The 22,524-nt window shown below is 39.2% G+C and overlaps 1 protein-coding gene across 2 annotated transcripts; it reads left to right on the top strand.

The window, feature by feature from the left end:
- Positions 1-1,905: 1,905 nt before the first annotated feature.
- On the top strand, positions 1,906-22,259 carry MTCH1 (mitochondrial carrier 1). Of its 2 annotated transcripts, XM_060231523.1 has the most exons (13): positions 1,906-2,103; positions 2,967-3,051; positions 4,832-4,938; positions 6,977-7,054; positions 7,497-7,554; positions 9,573-9,624; positions 12,257-12,320; positions 14,992-15,023; positions 15,790-15,883; positions 17,049-17,096; positions 18,521-18,588; positions 19,299-19,374; positions 20,971-22,259. In XM_060231523.1, the coding sequence occupies exons 1-13, from the start codon at positions 1,945-1,947 to the stop codon at positions 21,040-21,042; spliced, it is 993 nt and encodes a 330-aa protein (XP_060087506.1). In that variant the 5' UTR covers positions 1,906-1,944; the 3' UTR covers positions 21,043-22,259. The 2 variants fall into 2 exon arrangements, with proteins under 2 accessions (XP_060087506.1, XP_060087507.1); XM_060231524.1 differs by lacking the exon at positions 14,992-15,023 and having other exon boundaries at positions 12,257-12,316.
- Positions 22,260-22,524: the final 265 nt, after the last annotated feature.

Here is a 22,524-nt window from a genome sequence, read left to right as displayed (position 1 = left end):
TAGACACTGCAACGATCTCTCGGAGCCCTTCCCAATAGGCACAGGTGTAAAGCAAGGCTGTGTTCTCGCGCCAACGCTCTTTATGATCTTCTTTAGCATGATGCTTCAAAGAGCCGCAGTAGATTTAGATGATGACGATGGTGTCTACATCCGCTATCACACCGATGGCAGCCTGTTCAACCTGAGGCGACTAAAGGCCCACTCCAAGACAATGGAAAAACTTATCCAAGAGCTACTGTTTGCTGATGCTGCTGCACTTGTCTCCCACTCGGTATCAGCTCTGCAGCATATGACGTCCTGCTTTGCAGAGGCTGCCAAGCTATTCGGCCAAGTTAGTCTGAAGAAGACAGAAGTTCTCCACCAGCCTGCACCCCAGGAAGATTATCACCCTCCTTGCATCACTGTGGGTGAATCAGTTTTGAAGACAGTCCAGCTACCTGGGGTGCATCATCTCCTCAGACGCCAAGATCGACAAGGAGATTGACAATAGACTGACAAAGGCAAACCGTGCATTTGGCCGACTGCATAAAAGGGTGTGGAGCAACAAGCATCTGAAAAAAGGCACAAAGATCAATGTTTACAAAGTGGTTGTGATGACAACCCTCATCTACGGCTCCGAATCGTGGGTATTATACTGTCATCACCTGGACTCCTTGAGCACTTTCATCAGCACTGCCTTCGCACCATCCTCAACATCCACTGGAGTGACTTTGTGACCAACACTGAAGTCCTCAAGCGGGCGGAGGTTACAAGCATCGAGGCATTGCTGTTGAAGACGCAGCTGCGCTGGGCATATCTCCAGGATGGAAAACCACCGCCTTCCCAAGATTGCCCTGTATGGCGAACTTTCCACCGGCCATCGAAATAGAGGGGCACCAAAGAAGAGGTACAAGGACTCCTTGAAGAAATCCCTTGGTACCTGTTGCATTAACCATCACCAGTGGTCTGACCTAGCCTCAGATCGCAAAGCATGGAGGCACACCATCCACCAGGCTGTCTCTTCCTTTGAGAACGCCCGTATAGCTGGTCTTGAGGAAAAAAGGAGATTGAGGAAGAATCAACCCCAAATCAGCACCAACCCCAAATCAGACTTTTCCCTGCAGCCACTGTGGCCGGACCTGCCTGTCCCACATTGGTCTTGTCAGCCACCAGCGAGCCTGCAGCGGACGTGGACTACTGCACCTTTCTTAAATCTTCGTTCGCGAAGTCAAGCCGAGATTAATTTTCCCTCAACAAGCATTTGAGGCTGAATAATGTATTCATTTATTCGTTGCATTATTAACTCGTTGTTTTCATTTAACTTTGCCTCTGTCTTCATTTTTATTTGGAGCATACATGTATGTAACGTTTGCTGAACAGCAATAGCTAATTAGAACGCTTCTAGCTTTTACACAACCACCTATTCGGAGGAGGCGAACGCTAGAGGGCGCCAGCAGCCTACTGCACAGAACACCAGTCGAAAGGCAACTTCCAAAATAATTCTGAGGGGGTCGATTGTCACAGAACTCCCCCGCGACTCTGCAGGAATTCCCTGCAATAACACTCTACAGGCTTAGGGTCGTCTTAAGAACCGTCAGGAGGACACACGATTGAATGGTAACTGGCAGTTTTCTAGTTTTAGTTTCACATCGTCTCTGTGCCTTCCCACTCTATCCAAAATGGTATCGCCTAATGACACATAACTGTTGGAGAGGAAGAGGGTGGGAGAAACGAGTTCTTTTCCTGCTGTTTTCATCATTGACGCACTACCCCTTAAAGCCTCCGTGATAATACCGCTTCATACTTTGCATTGGCCGTTAGTCTAGAAATGTCGCTGAGGCGCTCTTTAAGGGGACCGTTGCCAAGTGCGACGTATTACGTACAAACTCCATGACCCGACGGATCTGGTCATGTGACAAGGGCAGATAGTTATACACGGAAGGACGCTTCCTTGTTGGTTTGGGGATGGCGGTTGCTTCTGTTGGTCCCGGGCTGCCTACCCCTGCAGTTGGGCCGGGAGCAGGCCCAGGCCCAGTGGAGGGGGCGGACGTGCTCTTCGTGGCATTAAGCGCCGGTTTCACGTCCCTGAGCCATCCGCTGCTCTATGTGAAGCTCCTTGTCCAGGTGCAGTTGACTCAGAGTCCCAGGTTGCCAATAACGCGTAGGCAAGGTTTTAAGCCGTTGAGGTGTTTCTTTGCGCCATTGCCTCTCCCTGGTTCTCAGAAATAGTGAGACAGAATCCTAAAATCGCGAGAGATTGGTTCCTGACCAATGGGAAATGAGCATCAGTATGCTGTAGTGATTAAAAGGTTGAACTAGGACTGGAGAGATAGGTACAAATCGCCCCTTGGGTGTAAAGCTTGGTAGGTGACATTGGGCCGCTCATACTGGGCAACTCTAATTTGCCTCTCAGTAAAATGTAGTGGGAGGGGTCTCTGCAATGTCCCAGAGTATCTCCAGGAATGATGCTCTTTCGATATACTATTGCTGATTAGGCGTCTATTTCTTGGTTTTGTTGCACTGTTCACATTGCTGCTTTTGTTAGATGATCACATTCAGGTGTTTTATTTAAAATGTATAGCAAGCTCTAGATTTCTTTTAAGTTATCTCACAGTTAGGTCTGCTTGTGATCAGTAGTGCTGGTTTCTAGTAAGCCTCCCACAAGCAATTTTTCCTTCCATGAAGACTGTAGTTGTGGAATGCTAGTGTGGTATACTGTCCCCCAGAGTGGCTTCAACTGAACCTTCAGTTGTGTATGGATGAGTTGCTATACAAAGAAGAATACTAAAGAAAGTTTAGTGGGATTCTGGGCTGGCAAATGAAGAGTTTTGTTTATATGAGAGAAACTGAGCAGTCTTTCTGTTTTGCAACTGAGAGCAAATGGAAAATGTTAAGTTTCCATACAGGATATAAATTTACACGTAAAGATCAGACTTTCCAGAGAACACTTGTAAGGAGAGGTTGCCTGATTGATATTTCTTTTAAAGGTCGGGCATGAACCTTTGCCTCCAACCATTGGGAGAAACTTGTTGGGGAGAAAAGTATTATACCTACCCGGCTTTTTTACATATGGTGAGCATATCCTACTAATGCAAGTAAGGTTTTGGGAATTTCTTAGTATGCAGAGTTCATGTGATTCAGATACATCTCTCTGATTTTAAGAAATGTTTACAGAGAGCTCCATTTTTAATTAAATATAATAGAAACAAGCATTAGATATAGCCATGTTATTGTAGTTGGAGTTTTTGGTTGTTATTTTCTGCTTGACCTCTTCAACAATGACTGGATTGTTATAATTTGATGAATGGAATTTTACTGTGGTAAAAATCCACAATCAGTGCCATCTTAAACAAGGAAGGGGGGATGAGTGTAAGAGGCCAGCAAGCTTATGAGTACAAGCTACATTTTGAGGGGTTCCAGTTGGGTGATAGATAAATTTGCTTATCCTTTTCTTGCTGCCTGTAGTTTTCTGCAGTTTTGTTCTGCTTCTGATTTTATAATAAAAATGGGGAATACTTAATGTGATTGGTGGAACAATGGTTTCAGAAATTGTACAGTTCATTGATGTGTAAATGATATCTAAGCTGTTAAATGTGTCTTGTGCCACTACACAGCATTTTTACTTCTAAGACATAATTTTATTTTAAGACATAATTTAAGATGCACAATGATCATCCTTTAGTTATAAAAAATATATTACTTTGAAAGATAAAACCATGCCCTCATATCATGTTAAGAGTCCCTTTATCTGAAAGCTACATATCCAAAGCCTGTGTGGTGGCTGAGGATATTACACATATCCTACTATCATGCCATTTATATAATTCCCCAAAAGAAACATTCGGCGTCTCTTTTTTAAAAATCCATTAGCAATCTATATTGCACAATGTGAAGTATTCTTAAACAGCGGTAGAAATATAATCAAGGATAGAAACATATTCAGTAGAGTAACAAGCTACTTATGTCCATCACTGATTGATTCATGAATTGTTGTGGGGGGGTTGGTATGAAATCTGTTTCTCTGTGTAAGGGATGATTTGTTTTGCTAACTGATTTCTTGCTCTTGGATCTCTGTAATTATATTCTGGTGATTTTGCTAGAAATTTATGTTATATTTTGTACTGCTTTCTAATTGTCATAGCTTTCTACAGTTAACATCACCTTAGCTGAAGGACTGAATAATATAGTTGCTTAATAGAGATCATGTTATCTCATTTGTTTCTTAGCATGGCAGCCTGTAGTCTGGTATTCCAAGGGCTGGATCCTTCAGTTTTATTCCATTGACAACCATGTTTCTTTGGTGCAGAGAACAGTGTGCTTATATAAGAAGCTCCTGCATCAATGCAAGGGTTTTGTACATCAGTAGAAGACTGTTTGTACTTGAAGAATATCCAAGTGCAAACAAAACGGTAGCATCTGACCTCAAAGGCTAAAAAAGGATGAGGCAATCTTAGTACTGGAGCAGCTAACTTCAGAGATGTTATAGTATATTAATTACAGTAGAGATGCTTTGAGTTTTTCCCTTTTCTGACCAACTGATGCTTATAATAATTTAGGCTCTATACAATCCCTTTCAAAATATTTTACAGATTATAACCTGAACCTTTTGGGGTAGAAGGATGCAGCACAAAGTATGAGTTAGAGGAATCTTCCCACTCTGACCTTACACAATAAAATCCAGTATAATTCAGGCAGGCTGACTATAGTCGAGTAGATTTGTTGAAAGGGCGAGGGGTTGTATCCATTGTACAAGCTGTAGGACTTGTGCATTTTAGGAAGATTTTTGGTCAGTTCAAAGCTAGCAGTCCAGAAACGCAATGATGGAGTGATACCACTATTTTTTATTTCCTAGCCAGACACATTGTGAGAGTAGATGGGAAAAAAGGCTTGTTCCGTGGCCTTACACCTCGAATCATCTCTAGCACTTTATCAACTGTAACTCGAGGGCGAATAAAGAAGGTAAGGATCAAATTGTCCTCCAGAATCACGTTTATTGAATGCTACTTATGAATGGCTCCAAAATATAAAAAAAATTCAGGTAGCTTTGGAAGGAGTTGAGATCAAGAACAGTAGTGGCTGCTTAGGGTTGTGATAAATGGCTTCTCTCCTTCAACCAAAGACAGAGAATCATTTTGTAAACCTTTCAGCAACTGGCCTCATGGTAAATGGAGCTTTTCTATACATGGGTTTAACGTTAAATTTTGTGAATACTTTCCCAAGTCCTGAGCATTTTTGATCACAATCAAATGCTGATGGCACACCTGGACCATACTTTAAATTAATTAAGTCACCATCAAATGGTTTTAAGTATGTCTGAATGCCTTCAAACTCGCTAAAATAATGAGGCACTGATCCTCTCACAGTGACCTGTTATTTTCTGTGAAAGTTTTAGTTTGACACTTCTTGGCCTGTTCTGCTTCTGACAGTGGTGCTGTTGATTCCACTTTTCTAATCTTCAGTGACAGCTCCTCATTAAGGATGGGAGAAGTGCTATTCTGTCTTCTGCCAAGATAAGTTGGCTGCCTTCCACTCTGTCTCCTCCTGCTGTGTACAAGAAAGCTCTGAAAGCAAGGCAGCTCAGCACTGTCTGCTCTAATGTATAGTTAAGAAATGTCAGCAGGTTGCCACCTCCCTCCCTTCTATGCATTGTTCAGAAGTATGGGGGATGGAAAGGTCCATGCAAACTCCTCAGAGTTTGGGGTGCAAATTTTCTAATGCCACGGTTTACTTCAAGCGATCAACAGAAGACCCATACATATTTCCCAGATGAGGGTTTCAGAAGAGTACAGCAGTTTCCTTGTTTCTGGAAAGTGGAAGGAATTATTCATGGTGGGGAAGGAAGGAAGTTGAGAAGAGGGTGCAAATATAACTGTGGTTGCCTGAGTTCAGATCCTTGCTCCACCACTGGCCACACTGGATAGCTTTGGGAATGTCACTGTCTCACATTTATCTTACTGCATTGACTCATTCTAAGGATAACTGGGATGATCTGATCTTGCTCCATATATGCAACCCTTAGCTCTTTGGAGGAAGGGAGGATGTGATAACCTGTCCCTCTTCTCCATAGATTATTGCATACACACCACATCTTGCTTAAACAGGGCTCTTGACCACTGTTTGCACTTTGTTAGTATGCCAGAGTTCTGTACTCTGGTTAGGCATTGTGTTCAGAGATGGGGAAAACTGGGGGAAGGGAGGGTTGCCTTCTGTTTAAAAAAAAAAAAACCCTGGAGATTTTGGGGAGCTCTGGGGAAAAAAACTCGTATGACATATTTTTCTCTTGGATTGAGTGAAGTGCATTTTTAAATATGTAGTACAAAGATTTTTTTCTATGTAAAGTTTTTTTCAGCATTAAATGATAATTTTTATAAACACACATAACATAATTTTCAAATATACAGTGTTTGCAAGCAGCTGATTTTGTTTAATTAATAAGCTACTGCATATACGAAAATACATTATAGAAGAGTTTGTTGTTTTCAGTGTTTTGCTTAATGTCATGTCCAGATATGTGTCTATATGAGACTGTTTCTGTTCCAGTAGTACATTTTCATTTGTTTACTACAAAAATTATTTCTATTAATTTTAACTTTTTTTGTTCCTCTCAGATGCTGCTCTCTTTCTTAAATATTTGGTGTATTCACAGTTTTGCTTGTAGGAAATGTCAACTAAAAGTTAGAAAACTACGTTACTAGAAAACTAACTTCTAAATTGTATTTATATGCATTTTGTGCTGTTAAAGCAGTAAAAATTAGATTTGATTAGAAAGTGTAAAATATATTTTTGCTTCAAATTTCCATGCCTCTCAGTCCAAAAATCTGATTGTTTTTGCACAGCTTCACCACCTGCTATTGGTAATCATATAATGACATGTGAACAGAAACTAGTTTACTGTCTCTGTGTTTTCTTGGCTTCATCACCTTCTATTGGTAATCATAGAAAGGTATGTGGAGGGAAATTAGTTTACTGTCTTTGTGTTTTCTCTTTTATACTGCAGGCTTTTCCTTTGGAGGATATGGAGCATGTTTCAAACAAGGATGATGTGAAAACTTCCCTCAGGAAAGTGGTGAAAGAGGTGGAATGCACAAAGATTTTTAAAATCTTGTACTTGATAGGAGCAAGTGAATCATCCAGGGTGTTCCATTTGGAGGTTGATTTGTTGTCCCTTTGATGCTGAGAGAGTGATAGTGTTAAGACTGTTAAGCATAGAACTTATATCTTACATTTTTCTACTAATTAATGGGGTCAGTCTGATTTGCTTAAGAGGTTAACTTACTTGGCATCAGGAAATGAAGTAAAACTGCTTAATTAAAGAGTATATAAGAAGCTAAAAGGCTTGAAAACGTCAAAGAAAATGAAGAGAGTGGAAGTTGTTGCATTCTAAGTAGTCAAGCAAATAATGTTATCATTCGAAAATAAGATGTGTTCTACTAAAATGAGTTTCCCCATGCAACTGACAGCCAGATGTGATGCTATTTTCTCAGAAGGTGATTTGTGTTGTGTTTATATTTTATTAGACCTCCCATGAGATGATGATGCAGTGTGTATCCCGGGTTATCTCCCATCCACTGCATGGTGAGCTGTGCAGGGTTTGCTCTTTTTCAGTTCCTTTCTCTGCTTGAACATTAATCTTGTAGCCTGGTCAAGAACCATTGGTTTTTATTGTGTCACTTGAAGGTAATCTTCAGTTAGTGCAGAACGCTGCTGCCCGGCTGTTATTAGGGCTCCCAAGACGGGAGCACATTCGGCCGGGGCTCCAGGGTCTGCACTGGCTGCCAGTAATATTCCGAGTCCGGTACAAGGTGTTGGTCATTACCTTTAAAGCCCTATATGGCCTAGGACCTGCCTACCTTAGGGACCGTCTCTCCCCACACGTTCCCCAGAGAGTACTACGCTCAGGTTCACAAAACCTGTTGGTAGTCCCCGGGCCAAAGGAGGCCCGTCTAAAATCCACCAGGGATCGGGCCTTCTCAATAACGGCACCTTATTGGTGGAACCAGCTGCCGGAAGAGGTGCGGGCCCTGCGGGATCTAGGGCAATTCCGCAGGGCCTGTAAGACAGTCCTCTTCCGGCAGGCCTATGACATTAACTGACAATGAAAAATATCTTGGATGGAACAAAATGTATCTATAGGCCGCCGGTTTTATTCTATCTTGTTTTTATTAATTTATGGTTTAATTGTATTTTTAAATGTTTTAAACTGAAGTTGTTTGAATTATTCTGTTGTAAGCCGCCCTGAGACACTTAGGTGAGAAGGGCGGGGTATAAATCTTAATATATATAAATAAATAAAATAAATAATCATGTCTAATTGAACAATGCACTTGGAATTTGAAAACATTGTAAAGGCTGTGGCTTAAGTGATAAGAGCATCTATTTGGCATGCAGAAGGTCCCATATTCAATCCCTGATGTCTCCAGTTTAAAGAATCAGTCAGCAGGTGATGTGAAAGACCTCTGCCTGAGACCCTGGAGAGCTGCTGCAAGTTTGAGTAGACATTACAGACCTTGATGGACCAGTGGTCTAATATATATGCCTGACATGAGATAAATGGACACAAAATATCAGTCTTTCTTGAAATGCAATACTGGAGTGATACTCTAGCATGATTTGGAACATAAAATGGTATTTAGTAAACCGATTTATATTTGGGTAATTTTAGAAGAATCATAATCAGTAGCCTTCAAAAAAAAGTGTGATAAATATCAGAGTGAACCAGTAACAATAACATCTTGTACCAGATATTCACTGGTTTGGATCCTGTGGTAAATCTCTACTAATGGAAAGCATCTCCATCAGCAGAATGGACCTTACTAGACTCCCCTCCTCCCACTGCCATTCAAAATGCTCCCTGAAATGCTGCTCATGGGAGATAAGGTGTCCGCAGAAACAGCATGAGAGGCAAATCAATTAGTATCTTCTCTTCTTTCCCATTGGTGGAAAAACACCGTGGGATCCAAACCACCAGCAGGTCTGCAAAAACTCTATCCAGGCACTTGATTGTGTGTTTGAAATGCTTATTCAGACTTCATCTGGACTGCCACTTAAGAATTGGATGTTGTCATAGAAAAACTTTATTTTCCCCAATCTTAGTTGCTGCATCTTAAGAGTTACAATATTGTAGCATTTATTTGGAATATGTTATTGTTATGGATTTCAGTCAGGAGGCCATGTAATAACACAATAAGTCCTTTCAAGACTAAAGGTTGGACCCTATGAAATTTTTCTGCTGGCAGTTTTTCTTGAGCACAGAAGGCCTTCAGCAGTGGAGAGCTTCTTGCTACAGAAAGTATCAAGAAAAATGTTTGTAAGTAGTAGGACCAACTGCTTACCTATTGAAAATGGTTGCTGTTTATCTCATTTTTGTGTTGAACCAAATGTGTACAGTATAAGAACAGTGAGGGAGAAATTGGTATAAATCATATACCTTTTTTGTTGATGGAGGAATGCTGAAGTAGGCTTTTGTACCTTGATTCAGAATAATGAGTGGAGAACTGTATCTTATATGATTGCTGGTTTTGTGTTGTGGCCGTGTTCACAGAACTTTGTGCAATGGCAAATTCTGCTTCTGTGTTCATTTCTCTCTTTCACAGTAATCTCTATGCGTTGTATGGTCCAGTTTGTAGGACGGGAAGTTAAATATGGGTGAGAATCTCTTGGTGTTCTTGAGTTGGATGTTTAAAATAAAGGCTAAGAAGAATTGTCAGGTGTATCATTTTATCGGTATAAACTGCTGAACTTCAACATTGATATTCACACAGTTTCCATAGTCAGCTGCATCTTTGCCCCTGTTCCTCTCCCCTCCCACACTTGAATCTAGAAATGCCAGATATCACACACATTGTGTAAATAGCCCCCTCAGAATATGGGTAGATGATAAGCTGTGATACCATTTCAGAATATACTGTACTGACAGGGTTGCCACTTTCTGAAAAGTCAGGGAAATGGACAGGGAAAAGACAGAGAAGTTGATCTGAAGTCAGGGAAATTGTGATTAAAATATATTTAGGCAGTGGATTTTCGACCTGCTGCTGCAAGAGCATGATCTGTTCTTGTGGCAACTGGAATAGAGAAGTAGCAGAATACAAGTAAAACTTAATGATGCTCTTTCCCAGCTTCACCTTTTTCTCAGCTCCACCCCCAGCGACCAGCCTAATGTGTTTGTTGAGCTCTGTTCCTGCATGATTTCCCAGGTCTGCCTGTAGCATTTGCAAAGCAAGGCTAATTTAAATGTTTAGCAAAGTATACAAACTTTAAACATCTGTTTTCATCCCTACCTGCTAGTACTGCATTTAACTTATAACGATAAGCATGTTTTTGGGTCATGCTTGTGTATAGAATGGACATTTTGTCTCCTGCTAAACCTAGCACAGGGTTTCAAATGAGTTTTGCTGCTGTTGGATTTCCATCACTTTCTGCTCTGCACCATGCAAAGTAACTTTTGTTCCTGCTGGAGTTTACAGAGTACCAGCTCTCTCTCACCCTCTTTCCTGGCTTCTCCCATGCATAAAGGTTACAGATGAAGGTTGTCTGCTTCTCTAGATTGTAGTAACTCCACCTCCTTTCTTGCTGCTGATCTGCTCATTACACTTTCTGAAACCAGAAAGTGAAAGTGAAACCTTCCCAGCTTTGGAAAGTTCCTACTTGTTAGCATTCGGAGTTTACTTGAATTGAAGTTTGTATCTTGGTGTACTTTTTGGTGCAATTGCAAAACAGATGTTGCTCCAGTTAATGTTGAAAGAAGCTGATATTAAATCTCTTTGACAAATATTTTTGCAGTTGAGGCTTGTATAGTTGTAGCGAACATTTCATTAAGCCTTGCATTAATGCAACATGACCTATTCATTTTTTAACTTGTGGTTATATTCGTGGTCAGGGAAATTGACAAATGTTGGTCAGGGAAAGTCAGGGAAATGAAAAATAAAAATTTAGTGGCAACCCTGACTGAAACACACATGTTCAGGAAACTCAAAGGAGAGGACACAGGGAAGATAGTAAGCACTGTGCATGGAAACCAAGTTTATATGAAGAAGATAACCTGACTCTCAAACCATAGAATGTTGAAAGGCTAGCCTTAGTGTCATGCCACTTAGGTGCATTCCACACTATGGTGAGACTTGAGACTTGATGGAAATGCAGCATGGCTCCATGTCCATAAATGTACCATGTCAACACTTACACCAGGGGTGTCAAACATGTGGCCCAGGGCCACATCAGGCTTCCGGAGGGCTCCTATCAGATAACTGGCTGTTATCTGCTGCCTTCTGTCTGTCTCTTGCTTCCTTCTGCATCTCAGCTTGCTTTGCCAGGCTTGCTCAATTGCACTGGAGCTACAGAACAAAGCCTCTATTTTCTCCATTGGCTGAGGCTCCTCAGTTGGGGAGGAATAGCTTGCTCTCTCAATTGCACAGCAGAACTATTGAGCTAAGCCTCTCTTCCTTCTATTGGCTGAGGCTCCTCCCCCTTCTGATTCTTTAGGGAAGGAAGGAAAGAGCCAGCGCGTCCTTTGCCCAGTTCCCTGGATCGTACAGGAGAGATACAAAGAAAGCACCTTTAAGACCAACAAGTGCTAAAGTTTTAAGCATGTTTTACTTTTAATTTTTTTAAAATCTTTAATTGTGTTTGTGTCCTTTATAAAGTTTATATCTCTGCTACCTGGCATTACATTTTATGACACACATGGCCTGGCTTGTCAAGGTCTCATTTATGTCAGTTTCGGCCCTCGTATCAAATGAGTTTGACACTTCTGACTTACACAGTAATAGGGGTTTTATACATTGTGGGGTCAACAAAAAATTTAATATCTCTTAATACCATATAAGCATAATTTTCTAAGCTTTATTTGCATAAAACTTCTGAATAAATATCTGTTCTGTGCTACATAACTAGGACAATGGTTATCCTTATCACTCTTCTCTTAAGAAGTATAGGCTTCTAATCTTAGCAGAATTAGGCTAAAAATGGTGCTTCTAAGAATGCTACCAGTAAATGGTTCTCTGCTACGATGTTTATTCACTTCTGAATACATTGAATTTACTTTAAAGTGACCAGAGATTTCAAGACTTGAAACACTTCTGCTGTTACTTCCTTCCCTGGTCCATGCAGTGAGGTTATCAGACTGTTGGTTCTTGCTCATGAAGAATTTGCAGGTGCATTATGTCTAGGAAATAGATTATTCTTCTTTTCCATGTGGAAGGATGCTGGTAGTAACTGCAGTAATCTGAAAACTGAAGAGGGGTATGAGAGCCTTTGCCTGAGCCTTTCCCTTTTTCAACAGGGGTATATTGAGTTCCATTGGGACAATTTTGAAAGAAGAAGGGTTTTCGGGATTCTTCGTGTACGTGAGTCTATCTAAATTCCTATCAAAAGTGTTTAACTTGAACCTGTTATGTTGCTTTTAGTGATCAAGCATTACATATACAAAGTGACCTCAAATTCAGAAGAGGAGGTTACTGTTTCCACTGTCATAGTTCAGGTCAGCAATGTTCATCTGATAGAATAAGGAAAGGCTTTTGCCTGTTATGACAAGTAAAAATATGAGTGCAGTGCATATTTGACCAGAATCTTTTCTCTTCATAAACTCAGAGCCTACAGAGAAAAGGAATGCAAGGCTTCTTATTTAAGTAACAGGAATTACTACAACTGACTCAATCAAAATAATGATAAGGAGATTAGCAAATCTTTATCTGTGATTGCTTTTAGATCAACACTAAGGTGGCTAAAATGTATCATTGCAGTCAGTATTTAATGGACTTTGCAGTGACTGAGTGCTGTCCTTGGTGATTCACAGAACTGCAGGATGTAGAGATCTATACTAGATTAGAGGTGGAGCAAAATCCCATTTTGTACTCACTATTGATAACAAATTTCCAGCCCGGTTTCATAGCGTCATCAAATTATCAGTGGTGGTTCAATTTTAAATCCAAATATACTGTTGATGTCCCTCTTCATAACATGAGAAAAACCTTTAAAAGCTGTCAAGAATTGACAAAGATACTCACCAATGTGACCTGGTGAAACTTTTATGAATTCTTAAATAATCCCATAAAATGGTGGTCTTTTGCCCATTGAAAAAATGAGGTGCTTGAAAAAGAAGTATAACAGATATACTGATGTTAATCATTTTGGGCAATTGAAACACAGAATGATCTCTGTGATTGGCACAGTGCAGTTGGAAGCATGATACCCCATTAGTTCTTTAGGCAGTGGTTCTGTTCCCTGCTAGCAATGAATGCCATTAGTAGTAGCAGTTAATTGGGAGCACATTAAAAATGAACTTCTAGATGTAAGTTTATCTTTTGCCATCTTTTAGTTGATTTAAATTGTATAGCTGTTTTAAGATGGTTAACTGGTTTTTAATGTTTGAACTTTGTTGTTACCTGCCCTGAGCCCAATAAATAATAAAAATTCTTTTTATATTTGTCTAGAAGAGCAAATTTTACTTAAATATATTAAAATATGTACGTAAGTCAAGGAAAAGGATATAGTGTCCTCATGGACACTTGAAGAAGAAGAGTTGGTTTTTATACTCTGCTTCTCACTACTCAAAGGAGTCCCAGAGCAACTTACAATCGCCTTTTCTTCCTCTCCCCACAAGACACCCTGTGAGGTAGGTGGGGCTGTGAGAGAACTGTGGCAGGTCCAAGGTCACCTAGCTGACTTCATGAGGAGTGGGGAATCAAAGAGTAGAGTCCACTGCTTTTAACCACTACACCAAACTGACTCTTGAACTTCGAACATCTTACAAATGGTCGAATAGCCTGCACTTTTTCTTGTATACCTGAGAGATTTATTCAGTTAATTTTGCCATATAAGAAATCTTCCAAATTTTGCTTTTTTCTTCCATTGTCTGGGGACCATAGTGGTCCACTTATAGTGGTTTCATTTATTTGCTATCAAGATCTTAGCCACAACCAAATTCTCAGTTAGTTCTCAATACTAGAACCCTTAAGATATTTAGTGGATTAGGTAGTAAAATATACTTTATTATTAATTACTTTAACATTTTCTTCCAAAACATTTTAATTTTGTAATGCATTAACTATACGTTTTGCAAGCACCAATACTTTTCACTTCCATTTTGATAATATTTCTTTAATTGATAAGCTGTTAAATACTAATAGTTACATCAGTTTATAATCTTGCTTTCTCCAGTTTATATGTAACAGAAGAGCAACATCTCAAGTCAAATAATTTGTCATATTACATTTGAAATTAGGGTATTCAACATGTTTTTTCATTTACAGTTTGTTGTTATCAAACACATTTTTCATACCTATTAACATATTATACATTTTTGACAATGCTTCTTTCCAGTCCTTCATATTATGTAGCAGCAATTAAAATACTGTCATTTCTCATTTCAGTTTTCCTTCATTCTTAGACATAATATTACTCTTTAACTGGAAATATGAAATTGTAAAGACCAACAGTTGTGGAATTTCTGTTTTTACTTTATAATGTATTGTTGAATTAAATGTTGAAAAAGTATCTGAAAGATTACCTACTCCAAAAACATTTACAAGACTTGAGTGTAAGACTACATCTGCATCATCCCTCAATGGAAAATACTCTAGAATACTAGTAGATGAATGTTTTTGTATTTATGACCAAGGAAAATTGAAATGATTGTACATTGTATCATATGATGTGTCCTAAATAGTGCTCCCATCGCAATGGTACTGAAAGATATCCTTGATCTAATACTGGACTGAGTGGTGCAGATATTTTGTTCCATAATCTAAATAAAGATGTTACAAGTATCTTAGTTTGTCTGGGTAGCCTGTAATACATCTTACAAGTTTGCGCAATTTGTTGTTTCCTGGTATGGAAAATATTTAATATAACCATTATTACTGTGACTGTGTAGATTAATTTGAACACTGTCCCATTGATACGGCCTCCCTTGGAATAACTGGTCCTTGTCTCATCTAATACAAGCTTAATAGCTTTTTGGTTTTAAACAAATAACAACTAGGTTGAATTGGATAGCATTGTGTTTTCATTTGGTAGTATCTCCACCAAGAAAAAATGTATCATTCCAGGTAATAGATTATGATAATATTGCTGGACTTAATGACTTCTTAGTACCACCGTAATAGTACAAGGACTTAATATAAAGAAAGCATGTAATCTTTTTAAAGTTGATCTATGTTCCATCATAGAGTTCCTTGTGGAAATTTTACATATTCCTCTTCCAAAGCAAATCACATTTTTTCCTGTCCAATTTTTTCCATTAAAAAAATGGACTTCATTTGGGAGGTATAATGATAATTAAGGATGATATTCCTGTAACTTAAGCAAGCCTTTTCCAAACTTGTTTTGTTGTTAACATTTGTGGACTCCTTTTAAAAATAATTCTATTTATACTGTTGTTGAATACAGAGAAGTATATAATACTGGTAGCATGGTAATATTTTTCTTGCCATGTAGGTGAATACTGTGAAAACAAACCCTTTCCTTCTTCCCATGATAGGTTACCTCTTGGAAATGATTTATTCCTCCAAAAACACTTGCTGTGCTATCTCTTTGAAGTTCTGCATTTCAGTGCACAGACATCTAGTCTGGGCTCCTTTTCTCCTTTCTCCCTTGAAGGACTAACAGTTTATAAGGAAGTGAGAAACTTCACATTGTTCCTTTTGTATATGTTGTTGGCCCAGATTTTGATCTAATACTTTAGTTCAGCATTTTGTATCTCCAATATGAGTTCTATCTTCTAAATACAAAGATGAGATTATAATGTTGTAGGCATGATTGTGGAATCTACAAATCTTTTGAGGTTAATTGAAGAGTTCTTTTTTCCCCCCCCAGAGGTTTAATTCCACATATTCTAGGTGATGTTATTTTCCTATGGTGCTGCAACCTTCTGGCTCACTTCATTAACACTTATGCAGTAGATGACAACGTAAGTGGCAGCTTTTTTAAACTTTGGGGGGCTAGGGTTTTTTGTTCATATCATGAGTGTGACTTTGACGATGTTAGCAGGCTAATTAATAGTTGAATTAAAAAAATAAGACATTTGGCAGTAAAAGGAGATAGAAGAAATAAATTTTCACTGATTTATTAGGAACCTGGTTGAAGATTTATTAACCTTATCTCAATTGAAAGTGTATGACATCAGAATTAAATGAGCCATAATCTTTTTTCTTTCTACCATTTAAAATGAATATAGATTGATGACAAAAGTAATCAGAATAACAATTTTGCTTTGATTGTATCTATGCTTCAGTTTTTGCTTTGATTATATCTATGCCTTGCTATTAAAGAATCCAGCTGTTTTTGGCCTGTGCTCAAGGTTTCTTTTGGATAGCATTGCTTTGCTCAGATTACCGTAATTTTCTGTTATTAGGTACAACATACTCAGTCCAAAAGGACTCAAACTTATTTCTCAAAGCTGTTTTTTAGCATGGCTCATGAAATCTATTCTCTGTTGTGCATGGCCTCAAGTATTAAGCTAGGTGTGGAGTGTGACCAAAGGCTCATTCTGTGAAAGAGTAGGCTGACCTGCATAGAATAATGCAATGACCTTGGGATCTTGGCCTTCCTTTTAGAGAAGCTGTAATTGCAAAAGGCCAAGCTCCATGGGTACTCCTTGAGAAACCAAAACTGCATTGCTGCCTGCACAAGTCAGTTTAGAGCTGCGGGAAGCCCTCTGCCAGTTTGTGTTTGCCTCTTTATAACCGTATGGATCACTTGATCTTCCTGTGTTCACTTAGTCTGTACAGTGGCCTAGGCATCAGACAATCTTTTCTTTCTTTCTTTCTTTCTCTTTCTCTCTCTCGCTTTCTTTCTTTTGCTTCAAGAGGGGAATGGATAAGCATATGGAGCAGAGGTCCATAAGTGGCTATTAGCCGCAGCTTATCGTTGGAACTCTCTGGGGCAGTGATGCTCTGTATTCTCGTGCTTGGGGAGGGGACACAGTGGAAGGGCTTCTAGCCCCCCTGGTGGACCTCTTGATGGCACTTGGGGTTGTTGTTGTTTTTTGCCCACTGTGTGACACAGAGTGTTGAACTGGATGGGCCATTGGCCTGATCCAACATGGCTTCTCTTATGTTCTTACGTTCTTTCAGTTCAACCAAGCCTCTGTGATCCGGAGTTACACCAAGTTTGTGATGGGGGTATGTAAACAAGTATTCCCATTGTGCAGTTCCAGATGTTCGGTGGCTCGCTTGTATGAGCCACTTGGATGAATTCTGTGTGCATTCATGTATACTCTGGCTTAAACAATAAGTGGCAACAAGTTATTGGGGGGGGGAATTCTGATCTGAGATGTTTAAAGTGTTGATACTGTGGTTTAAAGTAGTGCTTTCTGATTTCTCATACTTGGGACTGGTGGCATACTTGCCAGTGTTTTTTGTTAAGTGTGCCTAACTACAAAAGATGAGAGAATACCAGTTTATGGCATGTTACCATATGATCTACTCCCTTAACTTTGCTGCTAGCCCGAAGCCTTCAGAGAGTCAGACTTGTGCGAACTATTTCTGTACAATATGCAGGCTGCCTGAATCTCCTGCTTTTTTTCAAAAGTGGCCCCAGCCATCTCTAACTCTTCCACTTGTACGTTAAAAGGTCTGGGTTTTATAAAAGGAGCAACTGTTTGCTCTTTAAAACCTGGCCATCTTGACACATTTCACGTTAGATGACTTAAAAGATCTGCATTTGCAAATCATTCTTACATCCAAATGCTGCTGACTATTATGGCCTCTGAGTGCTAAAGCTTGAGAAGCAGCTGTACTGCTAGTACAGATCCAAATAAACCCATAATCAACAATGTGCAACATTTAGGCTGAAACCCAGCTATTAATCTTCCTACCCTTTTAATATGTGGGTCTCTTTCCAGGTATTCCATATTTTAAATAGAAATTGATGAATCTGAATATTGAGAGCCAGTGTGGTATAGAGTGTTGGACTATGATCTGGGAGACTCAGGTTCAAGTCCCCCATCTGCCACGAAAGCTTGTAATATGACCTTGGGCCAATTACACACACCTATTTCATAGGGTTGTTATGATGATAAAATGGAAGAGAGGAGAACTGTGTAAGCCACTTTGGGTACCCACTGGGGAGAAAGGCAGAGTACAAATGAAGTAAATAACATTTATTTACAACATTTATAGCTTATGCTGTCAACCAGATTGGCTCCTAGAGGTGCCTTCCACCTTCCCCAGTCAAGATAATAAAAATTGGAATTAAAAGATATTGAACATGACCATCAAAAGAATACTAAATAGCTAACTGTTGTTAGCCGCCCTGAGCCCATTGGGGGAGGGCGGGTTATAAATGTAATAAAAATAAAAACCAGCATAAAATAGTTAAAAGGCCAGTACTGTAGGCCAGTTTATCAATCAGAGATGTTACTACTGGAACTTTCCATAATTCTGATGGTCTTTTCCAGTTAACCTGCCTCTGGTAGAAAGGTTGCTCTTGGAGGGTGCAATACATGTTTGTCCTTTTTTAGTTTCATTTCAATAGTGTGGATTCTGCCTGATCATTTTGTATTCAACTTCGCAGAAAAAAAAGCCTTAAAACTGCTTTGTTTCAGATTGCTGTGAGCATGCTGACATACCCTTTTCTTCTTGTGGGAGATCTCATGGCAGTGAACAACTGTGGGTATGTGATTCTGCTCTTTCCCCAACCTCCAGTCTCTTAAATGGAAATATAGCAACTTGTTTCCTGTTTGGTAGAGTCCACCTATAGTTTTTCCTTACCAGAGATCATAACATTTTCACACAATGGAGGAGAAGAGAACAATGTAAGAACAACTGGGAAGAAAGCAGGGTATGAAGGGAGGGAGGGAAGGAAGGAAATAAATAAATAAATAGTTCACTTTAATGAAAAAAGAAAACATACCTTCAAACTGGAAGGTTATATGCATTATAAGGCACAGCTCTGAAGGATTCAGGAGGATGACAGGCTTGCTGTATGTATATATATATATAAATAGCCCACAGATATTTTTATTAGCACAGCTTGCATTTTTAGCCTAATAAATATGAAGCAGGCTATATGTGTCTTTCTGAATTTAGCAACCTTGGGGTTTTTTATAAAAACAGCTGGTGGATGAGTTTTAAGTTCAGCAATTGTAAAGAATCTGTAGTTTGTGGAACAGTCAGGCAGTGTGTGTTGGTTGCTGTTTTAATATTTTCTTAGTGCAGGAACTTAATCTGCATTGTGCTTTACTTGTAATTGAATAAATGAGTATCTAGAGGTAGATAATTATCCTGTTATGCTCAGTATTCTATATACACTGCTTGTTCTTTGCTACCTTAGTAAGCTCTTCTCTGTGTATTCTACTTGACTGCTCTCTTTTTGCTGTGTAGTTTACGTGCTGGCCTCCCTCCATATGCTCCTGTGTTTTCCTCTTGGATTCATTGTTGGAGACATTTCAGTGCTCAGGTGAGCAGCAACAATTTTTACTTTGAGAAGGGAGTCTTGACGATCATGTCTCCTGTAAGAGGAGGGAAGAAGCATGTTGGCTTTTTTTGTTTGTAGTATTAGATTAATCCCAAATGTGGGTAAAGCTGCCTTTCTCTCATCTGTACTTGTAAGCGATCATCTCCTTCCCTTCATTTCAATATTCCTGAAACTACTGATGTGAAGCCCAACAGGTTTCCCTTATTTTGCCTTTTTAAAATCAAAGTGAGTCTCCTTCCTCACCCAAATCCATAATAATCCTACATATCTCCAAGGGTTGTATCCCACTCCATAGTGCAGATCTTTTCCTGACCTCTCCCATGTCCACTCTGTCACCTAGCATGTGGGACATCAACTTTTCTAATACAGGAATGATGACAGGGACACTGGTATACTAAAGGAAGTAAGTGCAGTGTTCCAGAGCTTGTGTTCTTTTGTCACTGCAGAGTTCCTTTGAATGAAAGGTGATGTTCAGTTGTCATGAGGCAAAATAGCAAAGCCAAGTTCATTGTTCTACTACATGAGGGAGGACATTCTATGCTTCTTGCTTTTGTAAGGATTTGTTTTTGCTTTTTTTCCTGCACTTATCTGAGGACCATCTAAAATTGCAGCACTTTGTTGGCATAGAGTGCCAGGTCTGTCCTTCAAGCATAACAAAGGCTCATTGTTCGTCTTGTTAGCAGTACAGATTAACAGTACAATTATTGCATGAACTGTAGTCATTCCTTTAGTTTCTCCAACCCCTCCTCTTTACTTGAAGTTATGTTCCTTTTCTAGTTTAGTAATCTAACATGTATGCTGCAAGGTAAAAAGTCAAATCAGTTTGATAAATGGAATTTTATTTTGACTAGCATGGAGGAATTAACATCTATATGATTTGTTTATAGAACTGGAAATGAACTTGTAAAGCTTTGTATTCAACTTTTTCTTACTGAATAAATTTTTAATTAAAATAAAATAACTTGTGTAAAGTAAAGTGACTGCAGAGTCACTGATTTTTCCTAACATAGGCTTTATGCAGAGGGTTTCAAAGTAATTGCTGGGAATGAACTACAATACAGACTATGATATCTACTCACTCTAAGTGTACAAGTTCTTGTTAGTTTATTGTTTGCTAGGGATAAATTTGCTGAGAAGATCTATGAGACTTAGTCTCGCTTGAGGTAATTGTTGAATAATGAATGCTGGCCTTCTGATGTGATGAGCTATATTGAAAAGTGGTCTAGGTGAAGGCAATGAAGTAGAAACCGGCTGAAGAAAGGTGTAGAACATTTGACACTCTTAATTTCCATTTGGGCTTGACATGAAGAGCTTAATTATATAAATGGGAATGCTTGCCTCTTAACATCTTTGTCTCCAGTAGATAACATAATACAATCATGTATCTGCTTTGGTCCATTAATCCACTGAGAGTTGCAGATTTTGATTTTCACTTAGTCATACAGGGCCTTGGACTTTCATACCTGAGTCCAGTTGCTTAAGCCTTGGGCTTCAGATTGTAGCATCAGTTGGGAGACTACTCTTGGGGATAGATATCTGTAACCAGTTCCCCTAAATCTTTTCCTCTTCTTTTCCTAGGGGCAGCTGTTCAGAGGCTCCAGCTTGCTTTTCCGTAGAGCATCCCCATCAGCTACCTTCCTTTTTGATTAATCTCATCAGGAATGGGGGAGGCAAGCAAACTGATATAGAAGAAACACTTACAAACTTGCTTTGACATTTTTTAATTTTTGAAGTCAAATATGAAGATCAAGATTTTCTTCTCCCCAGCAGGTTGGATTGGCTTTCTAACTGCACTGGGGCAACCATATAACTGTAAGATTTTGCCAGTCAGAGGAAAGGGGCAGCTTTTCTTAGCTAGAACTTAACCTTTCTCCTGGGGTAGTGGAGGCGCAAGTTGGGGAAGCAATAGACAAGACTGTGCACCTGTTCCATTAGCAGTCAGGCCTCAGGAACAGAGAGCAGTTGTCTCTAGGAGACAAGGGGCATAGTTGTCCAGATGATTCTGCTCTGTATCATAGATCATGTATGTTGCTATTCTAGAAGGAAATTTGATAGATACATGAGCTGTATTGATGCAGCATTTTAATCCATCCTAGAATATTGTTGTCTCAGCTTTTAAATGCATGTTTTAGATGTGCTTTTCATCAGTTAAATGAACTAAAGATCCCACAATTGATGATCAGTGATGGTTTCTGAAGTATAGTAGCTTTTTGTAGTTATAATACTATGGGGAATGTCTTAACAGGGTTGTGACACAATCAGACAGGTTCAGGTGCTGCTATGAACAGATGTGTAATGATTTGCCCCATCCTACTCACCCTGGTGTTTATTTGTTGTATTATGTGTACTTGTGGATGTATTACACAATAACTCTAAATGCATTTGTTTTAACTTCAACAAAGCTTGGAAATGCTTTCTGGGACCCGAGCAAGTGTGTTAAATTTAGTAATGTTGCATACAGTTAAGTGAGAGATAACTGCCTTGCCTTTCTTCTGCATTCTTGGTGGCCCAAGAAGAAACTGTCATCAGCACTTTATATCTGGAAAACTGCAGTAATTCCTTAAAGGAATGTGGTCACATTTTCCAAATTTGGTATCCCTAGTCTTTTTGCTTCTGGACATTGACACTTAACTGGATAAATTTGTTATGAACCTTAGAGATCTCATCTGTATAGCATATATGCACACGTATTGGGCAGATTGTGAAATAACTCTTGTGGAACCTGAGGTAATAGTTGTCTCTTTAACCCTTTAACTCACCATCACTTTGATGCTGTTTTATGTTAAAGGTAAATGCATGGTCTGTTTTTGTAATGGATTTAATTACAAGATAATTCAACTTTACTCTGAAATAAAATTATGAAAATACTTTTCTTGACCTTTCTAATGTCATGTTATGAGCCAAATCCCACTAGTTAGGACTCTACCCCACACTGCCAATGCTGTACCAGGAGGAGGAGAGGCTGTTCCTTGGGTAATGTTTTGGGGAGGCACAATTGGCAAAAAGGGAGAAAGTTCTGTTACATGAGCAGAACTTTGAAACTGGTACTTTGGATGCAGTCGGAGGACTTCTTTTCATTCAGATGAAAGTGTCCTCAGCCTCTTATATTTAATGGGTGTTATTGATTCCTTT

This window comes from Heteronotia binoei, chromosome 2 (assembly GCF_032191835.1).
Source record: "Heteronotia binoei isolate CCM8104 ecotype False Entrance Well chromosome 2, APGP_CSIRO_Hbin_v1, whole genome shotgun sequence".
NCBI classification, from domain to species: Eukaryota; Metazoa; Chordata; class Lepidosauria; order Squamata; family Gekkonidae; genus Heteronotia; species Heteronotia binoei.
This window is presented reverse-complemented; position numbering and strand designations above follow the sequence as displayed.

What these genes read in the sequence shown, in the direction of transcription:
- MTCH1 (XM_060231523.1), top strand. Translation starts at nt 1,945, where the DNA reads ATGGCGGTTGCTTCTGTTGGTCCCGGGCTGCCTACCCCTGCAGTTGGG. An exon ending in CTCGAGGGCGAATAAAGAAG is followed by an intron (nt 4,939 to 6,976) that starts GTAAGGATCAAA and finishes TTTATACTGCAG; the next exon opens with GCTTTTCCTTTGGAGGATAT. An exon ending in TATCTCCCATCCACTGCATG is followed by an intron (nt 7,555 to 9,572) that starts GTGAGCTGTGCA and finishes TCTCTTTCACAG; the next exon opens with TAATCTCTATGCGTTGTATG.